The sequence below is a fragment of the Anolis carolinensis genome, unplaced genomic scaffold (genome assembly GCF_035594765.1).
Source record: "Anolis carolinensis isolate JA03-04 unplaced genomic scaffold, rAnoCar3.1.pri scaffold_12, whole genome shotgun sequence".
Lineage (NCBI taxonomy): Eukaryota > Metazoa > Chordata > Lepidosauria > Squamata > Dactyloidae > Anolis > Anolis carolinensis.
In genome coordinates, this window is record NW_026943823.1 from 15973229 (window position 1) to 15999076 (window position 25848).

Genomic DNA, 25848 nt, shown 5'->3' on the forward strand with positions numbered 1-25848 from the left:
TGACGTCATCGTAGCCGGGCGCTTGCTTTGAGCGACAGCGGCAAGAACCAATAGATTCATTCAGATTCTTTGCGTCGGCCGGTGGTTAGCCAGTGACGCCATTACCGGTGGCCCAAGATGTCGAGCATCCTCAGCACGACTCTGAGCGGTCTCAACAGCGACTCGTACTGCGAGATCAGCTGCTACCGGGACCAGCAGTTCAAGGTGGGCGAAGGGGCCTCTTGGTTGCTTCCTTTGGGCTAAAAACAGTATATATAAAGCAAAGTAGGATACCTGCCATAGATGTGGGCGAAACGTCAGGAGAGAATGCTTCTGGAACATGGCCATGACCCTCTTATTTATTTATTTATTAGCGACATTTATATCCCGCCCTTCTCACCCCTAAAGGGACTCATGGCGGCTTACAAGTATATATACATACAATATATTATATTAAACGACTATATTGCAATATTATTCGTAATATTGTATGTAATATAAATATACAATTACAGTAGAGTCTCGCTTATCCAACGTAAACGGGCCGGTAGAATGTTGGATAAACGAATATGTTGGATAATAAGGAGAGATTAAGGAAAAGCCTATTAAACATCAAATTAGGTTATGATTTTACAAATTAAGCACCAAAACATCATGTTATACAACAAATTTGACAGAAAAAGTAATTCAGTGCACAGTAATGCTATGTAGTAATTACTGTATTTATGAATTTAGCACCAAAATATCACGATATATTGAAAACATTGACTACAAAAATGCGTTGGATAATCCAGAATGTTGGATAAGCGAATGTGGGATAAATGAGACTCTACTGTATATATAAAGCAAAGTAAGATACCTGCCATAGATGTGGGCGAAACGTCAGGAGAGAATGCTTCTGGAACATGGCCATGACCCTCTTATTTATTTATTTATTAGCGACATTTATATCCCGCCCTTCTCACCCCAAAGGGGACTCAGGGCAGTTTACAAGTATATATACATACAATGTATTATATTAAACAACTGTATTGCAATATTATTAGTAATATTGCATGTAATATAAATATACAATTATAATAGAATTAAATTCTCTGCTTTGTTTTCAGGGGAGCCGCTACTTGCAGAAGAAAGCCTTGAAGTCCTCTTGCACACTCTATGTGGGCAACCTCTCCTTCTATACCACAGAGGAGCAGATCCACGAGCTTTTCTCCAAGTGCGGGGACGTCAAGCGCATCGTCATGGGGCTGGACAAACTCAAGAAGACGCCCTGCGGCTTCTGCTTTGTGGAGTATCCTTGGCTTGCGTCGCCATTGGCAAAATGTGGATCCCTTGGTTGACCATATAAGTCTATGTTTGCAAAAAATGTACCTCATACACACATGCCTTGTTTACTCAAATCTAATGCTCACCTTTTGGACCTAAATTACCTCCTGCGCATCATATGGTCATCTTAATGCTGAGCCAAAGCCAAAGGGGAAGCTGCTTCAGGAGCTCCTCTTTGAGGGACCCCATCTCTCCTTTAATGGCTATGACACAATGCTATGCCATCCTGGGATTTGTAGTTGGGTGAGGTATCAACATTCTTTGGCAGAGAAGGCTCAAGCCTTGTAAAACTACAGCTCCCATGTCTTCATAGCATTGAACCAAGGCAATGAAGCTGGGTTTATTCTACAGTATAGATGCACCCCAAAGTTTTCTTTTATGTTGCTGGAAGCTTTGGTGTCCTAACACTTATGTGTTTTAAAGAAGGGATTCTAAGCAAGCAGCGACTGTAATGTGCACCTTTTGGGGCCAAATGACAAAGAGGCCACTGCTCATTACATTTGGCAGCAAATACTTTTTTTTTGTTTCAGGGTTCAGAAAATTGCGGTGCGCATTATTTGATGGCGCATGAGATTCGAGTTGATATAATATGTATACATATATGTATGCCCATACCCAAATGTTATATATATATTATAAGTATATACCCATAATGATTGCTGTGCGCTTAAATCTCAGCATTTCTTAATTGTCTCACTTATCCAACCTTCGCTTATCCAACCTTCTGCATTATCCAACACAGTCTGCCTTTTAGTAGTCAATGCTTTAGTAGTCAATGTTTTCAATACATTGCAATGTTTTTGTGCTAAAGTCATAAATACAGTAATTACTACATAATATTACCGTTTATTGAACTGTTTTTTCTATGAATTTGTTGTAAAATATGTTGTTTTGGTTCTTAATTTGTAAAATCATAATGTAATTTGATGTTTAATAGGCATTTCCTTAATCCTTCCTTATTATCCAACGTTCTACCAGCCCGTTTATGTTGGATAAGCAAGACTCTACTGTATTACTATTTAATATCCTGGCATACAACCAGCTAGCATCTCAGGGGTTAGGGAAGTCTACTACCTCACTGAGTGTTTTGCTTGTTTAGCTATGTTTACATGTGTTTATTTCATCTGATTTGTCATTTCCATTGTTAACCCCCTTGAGTCCCTATATTGAGAGAAAGGTGGGATTTAAAAAAAGCCAATCAATTTTCTGTGGAGCTTTTAGGACGGGGATTCCATGAATACTTAAATCTGCCAAAAGTGGTTTGGATTTTGAGGGCATTTTGAAATACCTGCCTGTACAGAATCAGATTTTGGAGTTGAGACCAAGTCTAAGCATGAATTTTATTTTATGTTTCATATATACCTTATATAACATAGCCAGGAGGTAGTTTTTATAGGATATTTAAAATAATTTGGGGCCCGAAACAGTTTATGTAGCAATATAAAACAAAAGTGTCATTATGGCAACCACCCAGGTGTGCAATTTGGGGCTTTCATATTTGCAGATGAGGGTCAACCTGGGCAATAATCTTTATGTAGGGGTTCTTTAAGACCAAATGATTTCAGCTTGAACCTTAGGAAGAACTTTCTAAATGTGAAGAGCTGTTCAGTAGTGGAACTCTCTGCTTCGGAGTCCAGTGGGGCTTCTTCTTTGGAGGCTTTTAAACAGGCTGGATGGCCATCTATCAGGGGGGACTTTGATTGAACTTTTCCTGCATGAAAGCAGAAGGGGGTTGGACTAGATGGCCCCTGGTGTCTCTTCCAGCTCTTATGATTCTATGAGGTCCTCAAGAGAAACAGCTTTCTAGGAGTTTCTCATGAAGTGGCCTAAAGGTTCTGTTCACATTGCCCATACAAATGTGTTACTATTCATTGGTTAGTATCACATTATTGGATCTTGAAGTGCTGGGTGCAAATGCTTTGAAGCCCAGCTCTGGTGGGATTTTCCTCGGCCATTTGCTGCCCCCCTCCCTTTTGAGATTTTCCCAGAGTCTCCCTTAAGCCAACACCACAGATACTACACAAGAGTTGAAGCGGAGCATGCCATGCGCTTCATCGATGGGACCCGGCTGGACGACCGCATCATCCGGACTGACTGGGACGCCGGCTTCAAGGAGGGGCGCCAGTTCGGCCGCGGCAAAACGGGGGGCCAGGTAGGGACCCCTTGCGTCATCCGAAATGTTTCGGCAGAAGTGAAAGCAATTACATTCTTCAGGGTTTTTATTAGTGTTTTAAAGACGTGGGATCAACAGACTTAACCAGTAAACAATATATCAGAGATCAGATGCATCGTGTTTTCTTGTTTTGACCCAGCTAGATCTACAGTGCCATACCATCCAGTTACAGAAGGCAGTTTAACTTCTTTAAACTGGATTATATGGCAGTGTAGATTCATATAGTCCAGTTCAATGCTGTCAATCTTTGTTCTGAAACTACATTATAGATGTAGATCCAGCTCCAACTGACACAACAAGGACTATAATAGAATATTGTTGCAAAAATCAGTGGAGAGAAAAAAACCTGTCCTTTTTATTAGTTTAATGCTGTTTTGCATACAATTTGGAGTGATGTTATTATTGGGTTGCTGTGAGTTTTCTGGGCTGTATGGCCATTTTTCAGAAGCATTCTTTCCTGATGTTCCCCCCACATATGGCAGGCATCCTCAGAGGTGGTGATGTTATTATTTCTAATGGCTGTTTTGCACAGAATTTAGAGTGATGTTATTATTTTTAATAGCTTATGCTTAGGCTGTGAAAGGAGATATTTTAATGGGCTTGCAATAATTTTATCTTCTCTAATTGTTTTAAATGGGTGAAGTTTAAACATGCTTGTAGCTGTAATTCCTGCCAGTTGCTTGAGGTCTCATGTTGGTGAAATGAGCCAAGAGCAATGCATTCTTGTATCCTTGTTGCCGTAATAGGCTTGCATGACCTCTCTCTCGACTTGCATTAGGTCCGAGATGAATACCGCACAGACTACGACGTGGGAAGAGGTGGCTTTGGGAAGATCATCCAGATGCAGAAGACAAACCAACAGACCGCCATTTACTGACAGTTTCAAGGATCATCGAAGGGGATGGGTGTCAGGAAGAGGGGCAAGATTCAGAGGAAGAAGATGGCTTTCTGGAAAGAAAACCCTTTGCCACCTGCATCTCTGGCATCTCAGGGCCTTTTCGCTCACCTTCATGCTGGATAATGTGTGCATTGCAAACCTGTTTTCCCAGTGTAGAAATCCTAAGAGGATAAGTGTTGCTGGTAATTGATTTACGAGGAGGCTGGGGAGGGTATTTGCTGCCCTTCTGCGGTAGCTGCCATTCCCTCCATCTACTGGTTTATACTGGTTTTGTTTTTCTAACAGCAAGAGATTCCAAATAAATGATCTTTTTACAGTATTATTGCCAATTGTAACCTGACTGGGATCAGGGAGAGAAGTGCAACGGAAGGAGTACAGGAATGGCTGTCATGAAACCCTAGCATTTCAGCGCTGGGAGAGGTCCCCAAGGGCTATCTAGTCCAACCCCATTCCACCATGCATTCCTAGAGCATTCTGGAAAGAGGCCCACCCAGTTTCTGTCAAAGGACTTGCACAGGTGGAGGCCCCAGCTCCCTCTGAAGCAAAGAATTTCCGTTGTACAGCTCTTGGGGAGAAAAGGTTTAGGTGGAATCTCTCCAAATTGGCACATTCTGAGTCTACTAAGCTTTTGAGCTGTGCAGATTCATTTCCTTCAATGGGAGACATACATTTCTGCCTCTCCTTGTTGTTGAAACTGAAAAAAAGTTTGACTTTTCTGTTTGTTTTTGTGCTGGAACTGCCTACAGAAGTATTTAAACACAAAAAAACAGATGGAAGATGTTTGCCAGCAGGAAATTCCCTAAGGCTACTTTCTGTATTTGGTTTGCCCTTTTTGGGTTCTTGCATCAGCCTTTTCTCATCTCTCTCTCTCCCCCCCCCCCCTCCATTAGCAATTAATTTTCCAGGAAATTCCAAGTTTGTTTCGTGGCCCAGAGGCTCTTTCTTCTGCTAGGAAACTCCTCTAGTTACACAGAGACAGAGGGAGGCAGCACCCTCAAACGCCTCCGTTGTTAATGTTCAACCCATAGATGTGCCCATTCTTCATTAATGAGGCAGATTGTTTCCAAAGAGGGAAAACTACTGCCTGAGAATCCAGCGCAAACAGGATTCTTGCTTCGGAGGACAAGGGTCCTCTGGCCACCTCTCAAGAGGCTACCCATGTAAAATTCCTGGACTGCAGCTTCCATGGCAGGTGGCCACGCTGATCAGTGATGCGTTTAGGAGGATTGTAGTAAAAAATATTGTCTTCCCAATGTCTGTTCAGTATTAATTCTATCACTTCCCCAGATCAGAATAAAAGTTGCCGCCTCTTGTGGAGGTTGTTGGTTTCTGCAGAGACATGGTTTGGGGGCAAGTGGACCACAGCTTTGAGTCTCCTTTGTGGAGAGAAAAGGTGGGGTATAAGTACACATAATAATAATAATAATAATAATAATAATAATAATAATAATAATAATAATAATATCCCAGCAGCAAAGAACTGGTGGGATCACAAACCTGCAAAAATATTGAAAAATTAGCACGCAAAGATACTGTGGGACTTCCAAATCCAGACTGACAAAGTTCTGGGACACAACACACCAGACATCACAGTTGTGGAAAAGAAAAAGGTTTGGATCATTGATGTTGCCATCCCAGGTGACAGTCGCATTGATGAAAAACAACAGGAAAAACTCAGCCGCTATTGGGACCTCAAGATTGAACTTCAAAGACTGGCAGAAACCAGTGCAGGTGGTCCTGGTGGTGATTGGCACATTGGGTGCCGTGCCAAAAGATCTCAGCCGGCATTTGGAAACAATAGACATTGACAAAATCACGATCTGCCAACTGCAAAAGGCCACCCTACTGGGATCTGCACGCATCATCCGAAAATACATCACACAGCCCTAGACACTTGGGAAGTGTTCGACTTGTGATTTTGTGATATGAAATCCAGCATATCGATCTTGTTTGCTGTGTCATAATAAGATAATAATAATACCATGACTACTGTCTTGTTGCAGTGACTGGGACTGGAGGGAAATGTGTCCCTTCGTATCAGGAATGCACTTCCTTTGACTTCTGGAAATAATCATCATCATAACACTATATAACAAAATTTGAAAAAATATTCTGTTCCTGGTTTGAAAGTGTTATTTCCTGTTTAATTGTGCGGTCCTTACTTTGAAAGTAGTTGTTCTACTCCAGAAACTTCATTTTTGTGTCTGCCACAATCTAGGTTGAATTGGTTGCGACTTGACAAGATAGTTATTGAAAAACTATTGCAAAATGTGCTATAGCAGAATGTTCCTCCCGCAAAAAAGTTGAATACTCTTTCCCCATGTTTTTATGACATTTATAACCCAGGAATAAAATTTGTGTTACATAGGGTAGTAGTAGTAGTAGTAATAGTAATTACCGTGCTTCCCCGAAAATAAGACAGTGTCTTATATTAATTTTTGCTCCCAAAGATGCTCTAGGTCTTATTTTCAGGGGATGTCTTATTTTTCCATGAAGAAGAATCACATTTATTGTTGAACAAAAAAATGAACATTGATTATATACTGTACAGTAGTTGTCATCACAAACCAGCATAACCAGACAAACTGTGAATCCTATCAAGGATTTCTTGTTACTACCAATATTTCCATGTACAACACTTTATGGTATGTACATTTACCGATCCTACATGCTCTGGAGTTCTGTTCGATGGGCATGCTTCCAAACAAAAACTTTGCTAGGTCTTACTTTCAGGAGAGGCCTTATATTTAGCAATTCAGCAAAACCTCTACTATATCTTATTTTCTGGGGATGTCTTATTTTTGGGGAAACAAAGTACAGTAGAGTGTCGCTTATCCAACATAAACGGGCCGGCAGAATGTTGGATAAGTGAATATGTTGGATAATAAGGAGGGATTAAGGAAAAGCCTATTAAACATCAAATTAGGTTATGTTTTTACAAATTAAGCACCAAAACATGTTATACCACAAATTTGACAGAAAAAGTAGTTCAGTATGCAGTAATGCTATGTAGTAATTACTATATTTACGAATTTAGCACCAAAATATCACGATGTATTGAAAACATTGACTACAAAAATGCGTTGGATAATCCAGAACGTTGGATAAGCGAATGTTGGATAAGTGAGACTCTACTGTAGTAGTAATGGAGCCTCCGGTGGCTCAGTGTGTTAAAGCACTGAGCTGCTGAACTTGCAGACCGAAAGGTCCCAGGTTCAAACCGGGGAGCGGAGTGAGCACCTGCTGTTAGCTCCAGCTTCTGCCAACCTAGCAGTTCGAAAAACATGCCAATGTGAGTAGATCAATAGGTACCGCTCTAGCAGGAAGGTAAGGGCGCTCCATGCAGTCATGCCGGCCACATGACCTTGGAGGTGTCTACGGGCAACGCCGGCTCTTCGGCTTAGCAATGGAGATGAGCACCAACCCCCAGAGTCGGACACGACTGGACTTAACATCAGGGGAAACCTTTACCTTTACTACTAGTAGTAATGTATTTATTGCTCCCTCTCCTGGTGGCTTATTCAACAAAACTAAACATATTCAGAGGGATTCATGGCCTGCAGGCCTTTGATCCTTTTAGTAATTCTTCCAATTATAATGCAAGGCCTATTTGTTAAGATGGGGAAAAGAAGGCGAGATGGAAGGAAGAAACCCGTTTGGCGGCTTCTTGGGTTCAAATCAGTGTGCTGATGACAGCCAGAGCGGGCTTGCATCAGACGCAGGGCATGCTGGGAAATGTAGTTCAGGCTTCCTTGTAAAAATAAATTAAATAATAATATAGTGTAGTCAGGCACGGGCAAACTTGGGCCCTCCAGGTGTTTTGGACTCCAACTCCCACCATTCCTAACAGCCTACCGGCTGTTAGGAATGGTGGGAGTTGGAGTCCAAAACACCTGGAGGGCCCAAGTTTGCCCGTGCCTGGTGTTGAGAGTCAATAAAATGCTTGGAAGCCTGTCTTCCGGGCTGAGACACGTGTCTGCCCTTGACACGCGTCTGCTGCGTTCCCACGTCCCTGCTCCTTTGGCCCCGCCCCCAAGCAGCCAAAAGAGGCGTGGCTTCAGGGTTTCCATTCAAAGGCAACGCGCGTCGCCTTCGCCTGCCTTTCCGTTTCTGTCCCGGGAGAAGAAGCAGCTGGAAGAAGAAGCAGAAGCTCCAGACTTCAAGGAAGGTGAGAAGGCAAAGGCGGGAGCAGGGATTTCCCTTGATTTGGGGTGCGTGTGTGTTTGTGTGTATGCCTCTATTTATATTTGGAAGAGACCCCCAAGGCCCATCCAGTCCAACCCTCTTCTGCCTTCATGCAAGAAAAGGCACAATCAAAGCACCCCCGACAGATGGCCATCCAACCTCAATAATAGTAATAGCAATAATAATAATAATATATTTGGAACCCTCTTCTGCCTTCATGCAAGAAAAGGCACAATCAAAGCACCCCCGACAGATGGCCATCCAATTTCAATAATAATAATAATAATATTGTAATAATAATAATAATAATAATAATAATACAGTTGGGTGAGACCCCAAGGTGCATCCAGTCCAACCCTCTTCTGCCTTCATGCAAGAAAAGGCACAATCAAAGCACCCCCGACAGATGGCCATCCAATTTCAATAATAATAATAATAATATTGTAATAATAATAATAATAATAATAATAATACAGTTGGGTGAGACCCCAAGGTGCATCCAGTCCAACCCTCTTCTGCCTTCATGCAAGAAAAGGCACAATCAAAGCACCCCCGACAGACGGCCATCCAATCTCAATAATAATAACAATAATAATAATAATATAATATTTGGAAGAGACCCCCAAGGCGCATCCAGTCCAACCCTCTTCTGCCTTCATGCAGGAAAAAGCACAATCCAAACACCCCCGACAGATGGCCATCCAACCTCAGTAATAATAATAATAGCAATAATAATAATATATTTGGAATAGATCCCAAGGCCCATCCAGTCCAACCCCCCTCTGCTTTCATGCAGGAAAAGGCACAACCAAAACACCCCCGACAGATGGCCATCCAACCTCAATAGTAATAATAGAAATAATAATAATAAAGTTGGAAGAGACCCCAAGGGCCATCCAGTCCAACCCCCTTCTGCCTTCATGCAAGAAAAGGCAAAATAAAGCATCCCTGACAGATGGCCATCCAAAATAATAATAATAATAATAATAATATATTTGGAAGAGACCCCCAAGGCACATCCAGTCCAACCGCCTTCTGCCTTCATGCAGGAAAACGCACAATCCAAACACCCCCGACAGATGGCCATCCAACCTCAATAATAATAATAATAATAATAATAATAATAATAATAATAATAATAATAATATATTTGGAAGAGATCCCAAGGCCCATCCAGTCCAACTGCCTTCTGCCTTCATGCAGGAAAAGGCACAATCAAAACACCCCCGACAGATGGCCATCCAACCTCAATAATAATAAGACGAAAAACAACAGGAAAAACTCAACCGCTATCAGGACCTCAAGATTGAACTTCAAAGACTCTGGCAGAAACCAGTGCAGGTGGTCCCGGTGGTGATCGGCACATTGGGTGATGTGCCAAAAGATCTCAGCCGGCATTTGGAAACAATAGACATTGACAAAATCATGATCTGCCAAGTGCAAAAGGCCACCCTACTGGGATCTGCACGCATCATCCGAAAATACATCACACAGTCCTAGACACTTGGGAAGTGTTCGACTTGTGGTTTTGTGATACGAAATCCAGCATGTCTATTTTGTTTGCTGTGTCATAATAATAATAATAATAATAATAATAATAATAATAATAATAATAATAATAATAATAATATATTTGGAAGAGACCCCCAAGGCCCATCCAGTCCAACCCTCTTCTGCCTTCATGCAGGAAAAGGCACAATCAAAGCACCCCTGACAGATGGCCATCCAACCTCAATAATAATAATAATAATAATAATAATAATAATAATAATACAGTTGAAAGAGATCCCAAGAAATCCAGTTCAACGCCCTTCTGCCTTTAATCAGGAAAAGCACAATCAAAGCTCCCCTGACAGATGGCCATCTAGCCTCTGTTTAAAATCCTCCAAAGAAGGAGCTTCCAACGGATTCTGAGGCAAAGAGTTTCACTGTTGAACAGCTCAGGCAGTGGGTTGCTGTATGGCCATGTTCCAGAAGCATTCTTTCCTGACTTTTCTCCCGCATCTATGGCAGGCATCCTCAGAGGTTGGGAGGTCATTTAGAAACTAGTCAAGTGGGGTTTTATGTATCTTTGGAATAATGTCCAGGGTGGGAGAAATAACTCCTTGTCTGTTTGAGGCAAGTGTGAATGTTTCAGTCGGCCACCTTGGGAGTTCTTTCTCCCACCTTGGACTTTCCACGGATATATAGGAACCAAGTGGGCAGTGGCCTCCAGATTCCTGTTAACAGATATGAAACCCAGCAACAAAGAATATGACCCCTCTCCAAGATATGTCTTTTTTTTTTTTTTTTTTGCTCTTTCATCCCTCTAAATGTTAAGAATTTCCTGATTGGAAGGAGAACTGTTCAGCAGTGGAACTCTCTGCCTCGGAGTCCAGTGGAAGTTCCTTCCTTGGAGGCTTTGAAACAGAGGCTGGGTTGCCATCTGCCGGGAGGGCTTTGATTGTGTTTTTCCTGTCTGGAGAAAGGGGGTTGGACTGGATGGCCTATGAGGTCTCTTCCAACTCTAGGATTCAATCATCCATCTCTATCTATCTCCCTGTCTATGTACCAACCTACCTGTCCATCTATCTACCTACCTGTCTATTTCCCTGTGTATGTACCTAACAACAACAACAGCAATAATAATAAACTTTATTTATATCCCACCCTTTTTCCCCAAGGAGAAACCTACCTATCTACCTGTCTACCTACCTACCTATGTCCCTGCCTATCTACCTACCCATCTGTCTGTCTACATATCTATTTCCCTGTCTGTCTATGTACCTAATAATAATAATAATAATAATAATAATAATAATAATAATAATGATAATAATATACTTTATTTTTATCCTGCCCTATCTCCCCAAGGAGATACCTACCTACCTATTTACCTATCTACCCACCTGTCTATCAATCTCCCTGCCTATCTATCTATCTATCTATCTATCTGTCTACAAATCTATTTCCCTGTCTATCTATGTACCTAATAATAACAATAATAAAAACTTTATTTATATCCTGCCCTATCTCCCCAAGGACATACCTATCTACCCACCTATCTGTCTGTCTACATATCTATTTCCCTGTCTATGAATGTACCTAATAATAATAATAATAATAATAATAATAATAATAATAATAATAATAATAACAATAATAAAAACTTTATTTATATCCTGCCCTATCTCCCCAAGGAGATACCTATCTACCTACCTGTCTGTCTGTCTACATATCTATTTCCCTGTCTATCTATGTACCTAATAATAATAATAATAATAATAATAACAATAATAAAAACTTTATTTATATCCTGCCCTATCTCCCCAAGGAGATACCTATCTACCCACCTGTCTATCATTCTCCCTGCCTATCTATCTTTCTATCTACCTGTCTACCTGTCTATCTACCTACCTACGTGTCTACATATCTATTTCCCTATCTTTCTATGTACCTAATAATAATAATAATAATAATAATAATAATAATAATAAAAACTTTTTAAATATCCTGTCCAACTCCCCAAGGAGATACCTACCTACCTGTCTGCCTACCTGTCTGTCTATCTACCTACCTATCTAACTAACTATCTGGGTTGAATTAGATGGTCTCTAGGGTCTCTTCCAACTTTATGACTCTATGACAAGCAAACCATTCTAATATTGACAGATGGTTTATCTTCTGCCTGAAGTCTTCTGGACCTCCGAAATATATTTGTTTGTTTGTGCATTGGTTAATAATAATAATAATAATACATTTATTTGTATCTCGCCACCATCTCCCCCAGAGGGGACTCGGGGCGGCTCACAGAAATATCAAATACATAACAATATTCAATACATCAATAAACAATAACATGCACCCATTGTAATATTTGCACATTAACCAAAAAGAATAAAAACACACTTATTAAAAACATAGAATTTAAAAACAGTGAGGTTGCAATAGTAGATTAGAAAAGTGCACATCATAGGTTGTAAACTCAAAACATAGATCTATATATATAAAAGAGTGATGGCATCACGGCGACCCACAAAACAACAAAACTACAGGCCCCCCAACCTTGAAATTTGACAACACAACCCCTCATCCACGCCTCTAGGTTGATACAACAAAAAGAAAAGAAAAATAAAGTCCTAATTAGAGAGAGAGGAATAATTGCTTTTATCCAATTGCTGCCAGTTAGAAGGCTAAGCTCCTCCAACTTAGTCTCCTAGCAACCCAATAAAAAATAATAAAAAATACAAAAAATAATACAATAAAATACTATAATAACAGAAATTAACTAAAAATAATACAAGAAAATAATAAAATATAATAAATAAAAATATAACTTACAATAAAATTAATAAAAATGCAAATAACGTCAAATAAAAATTACACAACAATTTTTAACCAATACCACCACCACTTTGCCACAGCAACGCGTGGCCGGGCACAGCTAGTAAATTATAAAACATAGATTATCTACTTCCACCCAGATTCATCCTGCTTTTTTAGATTTTAAAAGCAGGTTTCCAAAGTCTGTCAAAGCAAGCAGGTAAATAAGCTGACAGGAGCAGTATCCCTCGACCCTTCAGTAACAAACGCAACAACCGTGCCGTCATTTGATTCTGTGCCTCTTCTCCGTCAAGGCTGCCTTTCAGGGTCCAAAACCTTTGCACAGTTTTTAGCTTTTTTTGGTGTGAGAAGAGCGGGACTGGAAGAGCAACTCAGATGAAAAGAATGATAAGTGAAACACAATAGAAGCACAGATGCTCACCCTGAAGGCTGATGCAATAAGCAAACGGCCAGCGTGGGCCTCGACGTTTCCAAATTAAGAATGGTTGAAATGTTTTTTTTATTGTTTTGTTTTGAAGGAAAGGCTCAAGAACTTGCAATAGGGTTTTAGGGTTTTTTTGGCAATGTGTGTCTGAAATGCAACAGGATTGCCCCAAGAAAGATCTGTAAGGAAAGGGAGGAAAACTGGCTGCGGGATGGAGATCAGGTCTCCGCTTATGATTTTGCAGCCCTGGCTGTGTTTTCCCCTTCATTAGGTCTCGGTCGCCGGGAAATTCCACGCCCAAAGGGGCAGCGGATGGAGAGGAAAGGGGTGGGATGGGGTGGAAATGGGCAGGATGAGGTCTGCCAGGACAAGCCCTTTGGCATCGCTTTTTCTGGGCAACACCCCATGAGAGTCAGCCAAGACCTGTCATTCCAACAGAATTTAGGAAAGCAGAATCCCAGAATCCATCCCCTGGAACGGCTTGGGGGGAAGCTAGGATATGCAGTCCTTGTCCCCAAAACAACTTCCCCAAGCGTTGCTCTCTAGACCAGGGGTTCCCAAACTTTTTAAACGGGGGGCCAGTTCACAATCCTTCGGACCATTGGAGGGCCGGACTATAGTTGGCCACCGAGCAATAATAATAATAACAATAATAATAACAGCAATAATAATAAAAAGAGAGTTGGAAGAGACCCTTTGGGCCATTGAGTCCAATCCCCTTCTGCCTTTGTGCACCAAAAGCACAAGCAAAGCACCCCTGACAGATGGCCACCCAGCCTCAATGTTAATAATAATAATAATAATAATAATAATAATAATAATAATAATAAAAAAGAGGGTTGGAAGAGACCCTTTGGGCCATTGAGTCCAATCCCCTTCTGCCTTTGTGCACCGAAAGCACAAGCAAAGCACCCCTGACAGATGGCCACCTAGCCTCAATGTTAATAATAATAATAATAATAATAATAATAATAACAACAACAGCAATAATAATAAAAAAGAGGGTTGGAAGACACCTTTTGGGCCATTGAGTCCAACCCCCTTCTGCCTCTGCAGACCAAAAGCACAAGCAAAGCACCCCTGACAGATGGCCACCCAGCCTCAATGTTAATAATAATAATAATAATAATAATAATAATAATAATAATAAAAACAACAACAGTAATAATAATAAAAAGAGGGTTGGAAGAGACCCCTTGGGCCATTGAGTCCAATCCCCTTCTGCCTCTGCGGACCAAAAGCACAAGCAAAGCATCCCTGACAGATGCCCACCCACCCTTAATGTTAATAATAATAATAATAATAATAATAATAATAATAATAATAATAATAATAATAATAATAATAATAATGGTTGTAAGAGAAGAAGAGAATCCTTGGGTCATTTAGCCCATTCCCCTTCAGCCCTTGTGCCATGGGGGCCGGATAAATGGCTTCGGTGGGCCGCATCCGGCCCCTGGGCCTTAGTTTGGGGACCCCTGCTCTAGACACTTTGAGCAGGAAAGTTGCTTGTGGAATGATAGAATGTTAGGATTTGGAAAAAAAAAAACCCTATCTTGCCCATTCTGCCTTGCCCCCTTGAGAGATGCCCACCCAGTCTTTGGAAGTTGAAGGGACTTCCGAAGATGGAAATTATATCACTCCTAACTTTCCCAGGCATCCCATTCCACTGTCCCGTAGTCAGTCAAGACGTCCTTCCTAATATCATATTTACTTGAATTTAATGCTCACCGCTTTTTGGGTAATTTTTTGTATGTGTTAGGAGCGACTTGAGAAATTGCAACTTGCTTCTGATGTGAGAGAATAGGCTGCCTGCAAAGATGTTGCCCAGGGGACACCCAGATGTTTTACCATCCAGTGGGAGTCTTCTCTCATGTCCCTGCATGGGAAGCTGGAGCCGACAGATGGGAGCTCACCCTGCTCCCCGGATTTAAACCACCGACCTTTCAGTCAGTAGTCCTGCCCGCACAAGGGTTAAACCCATTGTGCCATCGGAAGTTCAATGACCTTGCCAAACTTGGGGGGTACATTCAATTCATGTCATACAGTGATCTTGGTGCTGAGCCAAAGCGGAAGCTGTTTCAGGAGTTTGTTGACGAAGACTTTCATGGCCGAGATCACAGGGTTGTTGTATGTCTTTCGGGCTGTGTGGCCATGTTCCAGAAGTATTCTCTCCTGACGTTTCGCCCACATCTATGGCAGGCATCCTCAGAGGTTGTGAGGTGTGAATGAACTAGGCAAGGAAAGGAAAAAATACGTATCTGAAACATTAATGCTGGCTTCCAACTGACAAAGGACTCTTGTCACACCCTGGACTCTCCACAGATATATTTTTTTCCTTTCCTTGCCTAGTTCATCCATACCTCACAACCTCTGAGGATGCCTGCCATAGATGTGGGCGAAACGTCAGGAGAGAATACTTCTGGAACATGGCCACACAGCCCGAAAGACATACAACAACCCTGTTTCAGGAGTTCCTGTTTAAGGGACCTCATCTTTTATTTAATGTCCACTGCTCAATGCCCCGGTGGCGAAGTGTGTTAAAACACTGACCTGCTGAACCTGCAGACCGAAAGGTAGCAGGTTCAAATCCCGGGAACGGAGTGAGCGCCCGCTGTTAGCTCCAGCTTCTGCCAACCTAGCAGTTCGAAAACATGCCAATGTGAGATCAATAGGTACCGCTTCGGTGTGAAGGTAACGGCACTCCATGCAGTCATGCCGGCCACGTGACCTTGGAGGTGTCTATGGACAACGCCGGCTCTTTGGCTTAGAAATGGAGATGAGCACCAACCCCCAGAGTCAGACATGACTGGACGTAACGTCAGGGGAAACCTTTACCTTTACTTTTCCCTGCTCAGTGCTATGTGATTCTGAGATTTGTAGTTTGATGAGGCATCAGCCTTCTTTGGCAGAGAAGGCTCAAGGCCTTGTCAAACTATAGCCCCCAGGACTCCATAGCATTGAGCTAAGGCAATTAAAGTGGATTCATTCTACAACAGAGATGCACCCCAAGGTTTTCTCTTCCATTGCTGGAAGCTTTGGGGCTCTTACACTTTTAGTTTGAAATAAGGAATTCTTAGCAGGCAGCAAATGTAATGCATACCTTTTTTGGCCAAATTATAAAGAACACATGGAGCCTCCGGTGGCTCAGTGTGTTAAAGCGCTGAGCTGCTGAACTTGCAGACCGAAAGGTCCCAGATCCAAATCCGGGGAGTGGAGTGAGCACCTGCTGTTAGCTCCAGCTTCTGCCAACCTAGCAGTTCGACAACATGCAAATGTGAGTAGATCAATAGGTACCGTTCCGGCGGGAAGGTAAGGGCACTCCATGCAGTCATGTCGGCCACATGACCTTGGAGGTGTCTATGGACAACACCGGCGCTTCGGCTTAGAAATGAGCACCAACCCCCAGAGTCGGACACGACTGGACTTAACATCAGGGGAAAACCTTTACCTTTACTATAAAGAACACACCTTTTTCTGTTGTGCATTTCATTTGGTTTCAGGGTTGTAAAAACTGAGGTGCACATTAGATTTGATGGCACATTAGGTATGGTAAAGGTTTCCCCCGACGTTAAGTCCAGTCATGTCTGACTCTGGGGGTTGGTGCTCATCTCCATTTCTAAGCCAAAGAGCCGGCATTGTCTGTAGACACCTCCAAGGTCATGTGGCCACTGGCATGACTGCATGGAGCGCTGTTACCTTCCCGCCGGAGCGGTACCTATTGATCTACTCACATTGGCATGTTTTCAAACTGCTAGGTTGGCAGAAGCTGGAGCTAACAGCGGTTGCTTACGCTACTCCCGGGGTTTGAACCTGGGACCTTTCGGTCTGCAAGTTCAGCAGCTCAGTGCTTTAACACACTTTGTCACCGGTGCTCCTTTTGATGGCACATTAGATTCATGTAAATACGGGTATTGAGGCGGAATCTCTTTTCTTTTCCTTGGTTCTCATTCTCCTCTCGGGAGTGGCACCTTCCAAGACTAGGACACACATCGATGGATGCATGCAAGAAGGGCAAGAGAGCTCCTTTCCATCTCATCTGATCTGGTGCCTTTGCAGGCCTCTCAGGCCTCCAGATGCAGGGAAACATGGAGCAGGGTGTGCCAATTGTGGTCTTGGGGCAGCTATGAAGAAGAGCTCTTTGAGGCCAACAGACCTCCTTGTCCATTCTATTCTGATTCCAAGGCCTGAACGTCTTCCTCGTGTCCAAGGAGGCTCTGTAATGGTGCACGATGGCCTACGTGGGCCTTTTGAAAGGCTCTTTGCTCCTCACTGGGGACAGGATGGGCTGCAGAATGGGATGGGAAGTGGCACTGCGGGAGGGAAAAGACCCCCTTTGGCTTCCTTCCTCTTATTGTTTCCAGTGGCATCGCAAACCCGCTGCATCCTCAAAGGGAAGGAGAAGGAAGGGAAGTGCTTCCACCTCCCACAGTGCCCTTTTCATCTCACTGCAGCGGAAAGGCCAAGGAGCTCCTGGACAAGGCTTGGTAACCACGGTCCTTTGCCAAAGTTCCATCCAGGAACCAGAATGGCAACAAGAACTATCAGTTTGGATATGGGATGGGGCTCTGATAGTTTTTACTGGAGCACTTGCAAAGCTCAACTGGTTATTCAATTTGCAAAGACTATGCAGAAGGAGGAGCCTCTGGTGGCTCAGTGTGTTAAAGCGCTGAGCTGCTGAACTTGCAGACCGAAAGGTCCCAGGTTCAAACCCGGGGAGTAATAATATAATAATACAGTAGAGTCTCACTTATCCAACACTCGCTTATCCAACATTCTGGATTATCCAACGCATTTTTGGAGTCGATGTTTTCAATACATCGTGATATTTTGGTGCTAAATTAATAAATACAGTAATTTCTACATAGCATTACTGTGTATTGAACTACTTTTTCTGTCAAATTTGTGGTATAACATGATGTTTTGGTGCTTAATTTGTAAAAGCATACCCTAATTTGATGTTTAATAGGCTTTTCCTTAATCCCTCCTTATTATCCAACGTTCTGCTGGCCCATTTATGTTGGATAAGTGAGACTCTACTGTAATAATAATTTTATTTTTGTACCCCGCCCCATCTCCCCGAAGGGACTCGGGGCGGCTTACATGGGGCCAAGCCCAGTCAACAACAATGAAATAACCCCATAAAACAGATTAAAAACAATAAAAACAAGTCATAAGAAATCAGGACAAAAGGTAATATCTTAGATAAAATCAGGAGAAACCTGGGCCAAAGTGCTAGTTATGTTGGAATCATCAGACAGGGGTGGATTGTCCGTCACCTTCAAGGTGCTGGAAGAGGCGTAAATACGGGACTATTATTGGAAAAGCAACAGGTCGGACTTACTAAATCAATTATCGAAAGCCTGCTGGAAGAGCCATGTTTTCAGGCTCTTCCGAAATGAGAGCGGAGTGAGCGCCCGCTGTTAGCTCCAGCTTCTGCCAACCTAGCAGTTCGAAAATATGCAAATGTGAGTAGATCAATAGGTACCGCTCCGGCGGGAAGGTAAGGGCGCTCCATGCAGTCATGCCGGCCACATGACCTTGGAGGTGTCTACGGACAACGCTGGCTCTTTGGCTTAGAAATTGAGATGAGCACCAACCCCTAGAGTCAGACATGACTGGACTTAACGGCAGGGGAAACCTTTACCTTATATTATGGCACTGATTTGCCAAATAGTGCCACCTTTCAAGTCTTCTATCCCTAAGAACGCCCTATGGATTCATGCCATAAATTCCCAAGTGACTGGCATTGGATGGAAACCCTTCCCAGCTCTGGAGAAAGGAATGGCGCCTTGTTCAGTCCGGACTGAATCCATCAGGTGTGCTTGTGTGCCAAGCCTTCCAAAGCACGTCATCGTCTTCTGGCGTTTTGCATTAACGACTTGCCTGATGAAAGGTTCTGAAGGATGCTCGTCTTCCGGGGGAGAGGAGCAAAAGTGGTTCAGATCTTTTCTTTGGTTGTTGCAAGGAAGCAGAGCAGACCTTATTAGCACCTTGTTTGAGATTATCTCCTCTTCATGGAGCTGAGCAGACGGCTTTGAAATCCCTCAAAGGAGCAGGTGAACAAACAGAAGCCCTGAGATGAGAAGGCGGAAAAGATGAAGCGGGAAAAGGAATATTTTCCTTTGCAACATTTGCATGGCTCTTGTAGGACCTCAAGGGATGAACATAGGCCCTCGGGTGTGCTGCCATTAATCACCCTGTTGCACCCCAAGGCAGCATATGAGCACTTGAAAACCAGACAAGAGCCAATATAACACACTATATCTTTATTAAAGCAATTATATATCCAAAGAAAATTAGGTATAGCATCTGAGTAAGGATTTTTTTTTTTTTAGAAAATCAGTAGTAGTTCCAAATGGGTAAAGGAAAAGGTCAAATATTATAATCCACAATGAGAACTCGATAGCTCTCCAAAGAAATCAAAGTGTCCATGAGCTGAAACAGAGAAACAAGGGTGGCAGAAACAGAGTTCAATCCACTGGAAATTCTTCGTAGCAACCAAGGCAGCAAGGTTGTCAAGGCTGATGCAAACTTGAATCAGGAACAAGGAATCAATTGAAGTAAAGTCAAGGTCTACTCGAGAGTCGCGGCACAGCCTGACTGGGACTGGAAAACTTGGCTTGGAACAAACAAGAGCTGGAGACGGAGAAAACCTCTCTCAAGGAAAAGCAACGTTGACACCGCAACAAATCTACTGAGTGAAACACTCAACAGATTTCGGACTGTTCACAATTTAGGGAGTACGAACTCCCAAAACTTTCTCATGGGAACACTAACCATTATCCCATCTATTTGCCAGTCTCTGGCTCCGGCGAACCTCTTGTTTTGCACTTCTCTCTCTGGTCACAAAATCTCTACGATTAAAAGCCGCATTCTCAGACGTCTCAGCAACATCTGGCTCTATCTGCGAGGGAGGAGTAGAAGAATCTTCCCCAATTAGTAAGTCTCGAAAGTCAATATCTTCAGGCACCTGCAGCTGCAAAGGCCCCTCCGTGGAGGGTGAAATGTTAGTATAATCCTCAGCAACATCTGTGTCAAAGTGCAAGTCCTGAAACACCGCAGGCCCTGGTGCCATGGGTGGCTGAGATCTAACACACCCCAAAATCCAGTCATTTTGGAGAACCACTGTGGTTTTTTGCGAGTTTTGTTGGACTACAAATCTGGAGACTAGGGTTCAAATTCCCACACTCTCAGCTTCATAGAAAAGCAATGGCAAAACCCTTCCGATCAAACCTTGCCAAGAAAACTCACCTTGAGGCATCCCATAAGTCAGGAATGGCTTGAAGGCACACAAAAACAACAGTGCAGTAGTTTAAGCAACAACAACAAAACTGATGGATAACTCTGTGCTGGGAACAGGAGAGCGATATGTGTGGGTGTAGTTATTCATTCATTAAGAGTATTTATTCATTGTATTTCTAACCATGGAGCCTTCCTAAGCAAGGTGTCATTAACACAAAATCACTGCTGTGGCAGAACAATCCTGGAAGTGAATAAAAGGAGGGGAAAATAAATGTGTAGAATTGCACAGCCTTCCAGATGTTTTTTGGCTGCAACTCCTGGTGTGTGTTCTCATTGCTTCTGCTGCATAGGGGTTGATGGGTGTTGAAGTGCAGCAGCTTCTGGAGGGCCACATGACTTCTGTTTTAGGCTGGAGCAGAAACACCAGACGGGATCCTGATTGAACTATCCCTTCCTTCCGTCCTGTCCTTCTTTCCTGTCCTTTTGTCCTTCCTTTCATCCATTCCCTTTGGGCCTGCCCCCCATATACCACTTGGTTTGGAGCCTGGCAAACCTATACACAGAGGGCTCCTCCTGCCCCACTGATGTCCTCTGGATTTTGCCATACTACTTTCTGTGTGGATCTCTAGGAGTTCCGATCCTTTTCCTCTCCTTGCGTAGACAAAGGGAGTAAGTGAGTGTGCTGATTGATGGGCGGCACATTGCCGCAACAGATGGGAGAAACCTTGTTTTTCTTTCCCGTCCAGAGACAGCTGATGCGCTCGGCTGCCTCCTTCATTGCGACCTTGGGCCTTTGCCCCTGTCAATTCTCGCTTGGGCAACTCCTGCTCCACCATCTCTCCCTGGTGAAATGTAACCCTTCTGCAGATCATTTCTGCCTGGTCCAAAGAAGGGTTTATTGGCAGGGTGGTGGCCCAGTCCATCATGGTGCCATGTGAATCTGCAGCCCTGTTTACTCTTTCTTGGGTTTCTCCTTCTTGTAGGCAAAGCTGCCTGGTCTTGTTTCCATTCTGTGAATCCTGCTTCTCCTTGGGAGCAAGTTTGGACCTTGCTGCTCAGGGAACAATGTATACGTAATACATATTGGGTCCAAATTTATCCTCTATCTAGGAGGGGATCTGGCCTAGAAGCAGTCCCTGGCTGAGATCTGGAGCCTTAAGTTAGGGTAAAGGTTTTCCCCTGACGTTAAGTCCAGTCGTGACCGACTCTGGGGGTTGGTGCTCATTTCCATTTCTAAGCCAAAGAGCCGGCATTGTCCATAGACACCTCCAAGGTCATGTGGCCATCGGCATGACTGCATGGAGCACCCTTACCTTCCCGCCGGAGCGGTACCTATTGATCTACTCACATTGGCATGTTTTCAAACGGCTAGGTTGGCAGAAGCTGGAGCTAACAGCGGGCGCTCACTCCGCTCCCGGGATTCGAACCTGGGACCTTTCGGTCTGCAAGTTCAGCAGCTTCAGTGCTTTAACACTGCCATCGGGGCTCCTAGCCCTAAGTTAAGTACTGCTAAAAAAAAAAACCCTGATGACTTAGCCTTGGAAACGTTGCAGCATATGAGGAAGAGACGGGACATCCGTCCTCAAATATTTTGAAGGGATGTCATGTCGAAAAGAAGTGACAAGAGTATATTTACTTTTCTGTCACTTAGACCAATGGGTTCAAATTCCAACAAATGGAATTTGGAATAAATATTTTGAAGAAAACAGTTGTGGAAGGAAAAATACTGGCAGGCTTTCCTCTTTTGCAAGTTTCCAGACAGTTGCCTATCTAGGATGATGTCGTGGTGGCTTTCCTGCCTTGACAAGGGCTGGACTGGGTGACCCTGTGACGCTGGCTGAGTTTCACAATAAATACACCTGTGGACCTTCTTGAGGCACAACTTCCCCTCGAAATGGCTCTTTGACTAGTTAGCACTCCCTGTTCTTCTGAAGGTTGTTGTGTATCATTCCTTGAAAAACAACCGCAGCCATAATAAGAAAGCCACCTTTGTATGTCCAGCTCTCCCTGCTGGATCTCCTAATGGAAACGTCTTGAACTCGGCGGGCTACTTTCCTTGTGTCTCTGGCTAAATTAATGGGAAGAAACGAACCAAAAACAAAAGGCTTAGAAAAGAAGAGGAAGCAGTCCCCATTCTACTCTGCTCCTCTTGCCCCTTGCCAATGTCTCTATTGTTGATGGAGCATGGAGTTTGGATAAGTGAATTATTTTGGATTCTCGGCTTCCAGAGATTTCTGGGAGTTGCAGTACCAAAGAAAAGATGTTTTCCAGGGTTCGAGAGGAGAACTACTGTATATACTCGGGTATAAGCTTAGTTTTTCAGCCCTCTTTTTAAGACTGAAAAAGCCCCCCTCAGCGTATACTCGGGTGAGGGTCCTGGTTGGCTTATATTTGAGTCAGCTTATACTTGAGAATATATGGTACATTTATTATTTTTCTCTATTGTTGCTACTATTACATTTATTTTACTCTATTTTTATTATCAATACATTTATTATTTCACTCTGATATTATTATTATTGCTTTTATTATTTTACTCTATTATTACATGTATTATTTTCCTGTAATTTATTATTATTATTATTATTATTATTATTATTACATTTATTATTTTCCTGTATTATTTATTATTATTATTATTATTATTATTATTATTACATGTGTTATTTTACTCTATTACAGTAGAGTCTCACTTATCCAACATTCCCTTATCCAACATTCTGAATTATCCAACGCGTTTTTGTAGTCAAATGTTTTCAATAAATCGTGATATTTTGGTGCTAAATTCTTAAATACAGTAATTACTACGTAGCATTACTGCATATTGAACTACTTTTTCTGTCAAATTTGTTGTATAACATGATGTTTTGGTGCTTAATTTGTAAAATCATAACCTAATTTGATGTTTAATAGGCTTCTTCTTAATCTCTCCTTATTATCCAACATATTCGCTTATCCAACGTTCTGCCGGCCCGTTTATGTTGGATAAGTGAGACTCTACTGTATTATTAAAAGGATACATAAGCACATTTACATTGAAGAAGATGAGAATAATGATTTGATCAGAGTTGGACAGTCTTACCTTAAATTTGAGCTTTATGTAAATATTCAAAAACATTTAACCTACTGATGCCTCAATTAATGTAATTTTATTGGTATCTATTTTTATTTCTGAAATTGACCACCCTTGGCTTATACTTGAGTCAATGTTTTCCCAGTTTTTTTGTGGTAAAATTAGGTGCCTCGGCTTATATTCGGGTCGGCTTATACTCGAGTATATATGGTATATCTTCTAAGCCCTTGGATATAAGTGAAGAGGGAGGAACCATTCAAGATAAACAACCCATTTGTGATATTAGCAGAACTATACCAATAGCTTCTGCAGAAATAATATTCAGCAAGACAGGTCCTCTTAGAATGCATGGCTTCCTATATTTTAGCATCTGAACTCATCTCTTACCTCTCCTGTTAGTAATGGAAAGGGAATCCTTTTTCTAGTCTGCCGCCATGAGCCTGACAGAATGCCATGACTGTGAATGCCAAATTTCCATTGCTAATTAAGTTAATTGTTCCACTCAACAGAACGGATGCCACGACATACATGGAAAAACAGCCACTGGTTTTCTTTGCTTTCTCCAAATTAAGGTTTCTTTATTGAAATAGGAAGCGCATCCTATGGGCTTGGCGGGAACAGGCACGCCCAACCCAGAAAATTGAGTTTGGAATAATTTCTTTCAAGGGCTTCAATCTGGTTGCTAATGGTTACAAAAGTAGACCCACTGAATCCATGCATTGGCACATCAGTGTTGCTGTCATTAGCTTGATCTGTGTCCCAGGCAGCATCATTTCGGGAGGCAGCGTCTGTCGAATGGCCTGGGCCTCAGTTGTCCCATTTACTCAAATCTTATTCTACAGCAGAGATGCACCCCAAAGTTTTATTTCCCATTGATTAAAGCTTTGGTGTCCTAGCACTTTTGTTTTTGAAGAAGGAATTCCAAGCAGGCAACCACTGTATTGCGCACCTTTTTGAGCAAAATGACAAAAAGGGCACTTTCTGCCGCTGTGTATGACATTCACAAGCAAATACTGGTTTTGGTTTTAGGGTTTCAAAAATTGAGGTACACATTAGGTTCGATGGCACACTAGACTTGAGTCAATCTATATATATAAATGACTGATGGCATCACGGCGAACAACAAAACAACAAAACTACAGGCCCCCCAACCTCAAAATTTGACATCACAACCCATCCTCCACACCTCTAGGTTGATACAACAAAAAGAAAAGAAAAATAAAGTCCTAATTAGAGAGAGAGGAATAATTGTTTTTATCCAATTGCTGCCAGTTAGAGGACTAATCTCTGCCCACTTGGTCTCCTAGCAACCAACTCAGCCCAGGGGACAGGCAGACTTAGGCCTCACTTAGGCCTCTTCCACAGATTATCTAATTTGCACTGGATTACACCTCCCAACAAAAAATTCACTCAGGGAGGAAACAGCCAGGCTTTAAAGCTGCAAGGCCATTACATCCTAATCATTTTTCCTAATTGCAGCATTCATACTTGCCTCCAACAGACAAAAAAAAATCAGAAATATTGTATATTCACAACCTTTAGGAAATAATATCCCCTGATGGCGCAGCGTGTTAAAGCACTGACCTGCTGAACTTCTGGACCAAAAGGCCGCAGGTTTGAATTGGGGGAGCGGAGAGAACCCCCACTGTTAGCCCCAGCTTCTGCCAACCCAGAAGTTTGAAAACATGCAAATGTGAGTGCATCAATAGGTACTGCTCCGGCGGGAAGGTAACGCCGCTCCATGCAGTCATCCCACATGACCTTGGAGGAGTCTACGGACAACGCCGGCTCTTTGGCTTAGAAATGGAGATGAGCACCAACCCCCAGAGTCAGACACAACTGGACTTAATGTCAGGGGAAAACCTTTACCCTTGACCTTAACTACCACCAATTCCTCAATACTTTATTTCCCAGACCACCAGACTTCGCCACAGCAACGCGTGGCCGGGCACAGCTAATACAGTATATAGGGCTTTACAGGTCATTGTCAGCCATTTGAATGGTGCATTTGATTCGTTGGGACTGGACCTTGGGTTCTGTATAGGAAGGAGATGTCACTGGATTGCAGCACCCAGCAGCTGTCCCATGCAGGCAGTGATGAGGGATGCTGGGAGTTGGGGTGCATCAACATATGGAGGGAGATACCGATCTTGCTTAAAGTTTAGGGCTTATGCTGAAAAGGCTAGACCTGATGGTTCTGTATACATCAGTCTTTGTTTTAT

The 25848-nt window shown here is 42.6% G+C and overlaps 2 protein-coding genes across 2 annotated transcripts in view; both read left to right on the forward strand.

The window, feature by feature from the left end:
- The first annotated feature begins 49 nt into the window (after window positions 1-49).
- On the forward strand, window positions 50-4695 carry LOC100565538 (nuclear cap-binding protein subunit 2). The gene is made up of 4 exons (XM_003228913.4): window positions 50-204; window positions 1089-1270; window positions 3319-3457; window positions 4257-4695. Exons 1-4 carry the CDS (start codon window positions 118-120, stop codon window positions 4353-4355), a joined length of 507 nt encoding a protein of 168 aa, XP_003228961.1. The 5' UTR covers window positions 50-117; the 3' UTR covers window positions 4356-4695.
- A 3318-nt stretch (window positions 4696-8013) lies between these two features.
- Window positions 8014-25848, forward strand: part of slc7a3 (solute carrier family 7 member 3) — a 51845-nt gene continuing 34010 nt past the window's right edge. The window contains exons 1-2 of the mRNA XM_003228917.4: window positions 8014-8113; window positions 8345-8544. Coding sequence (XP_003228965.2) covers window positions 8014-8113; window positions 8345-8544 — 300 coding nt within the window. The remainder of the gene's footprint in view (window positions 8114-8344; window positions 8545-25848) is intronic.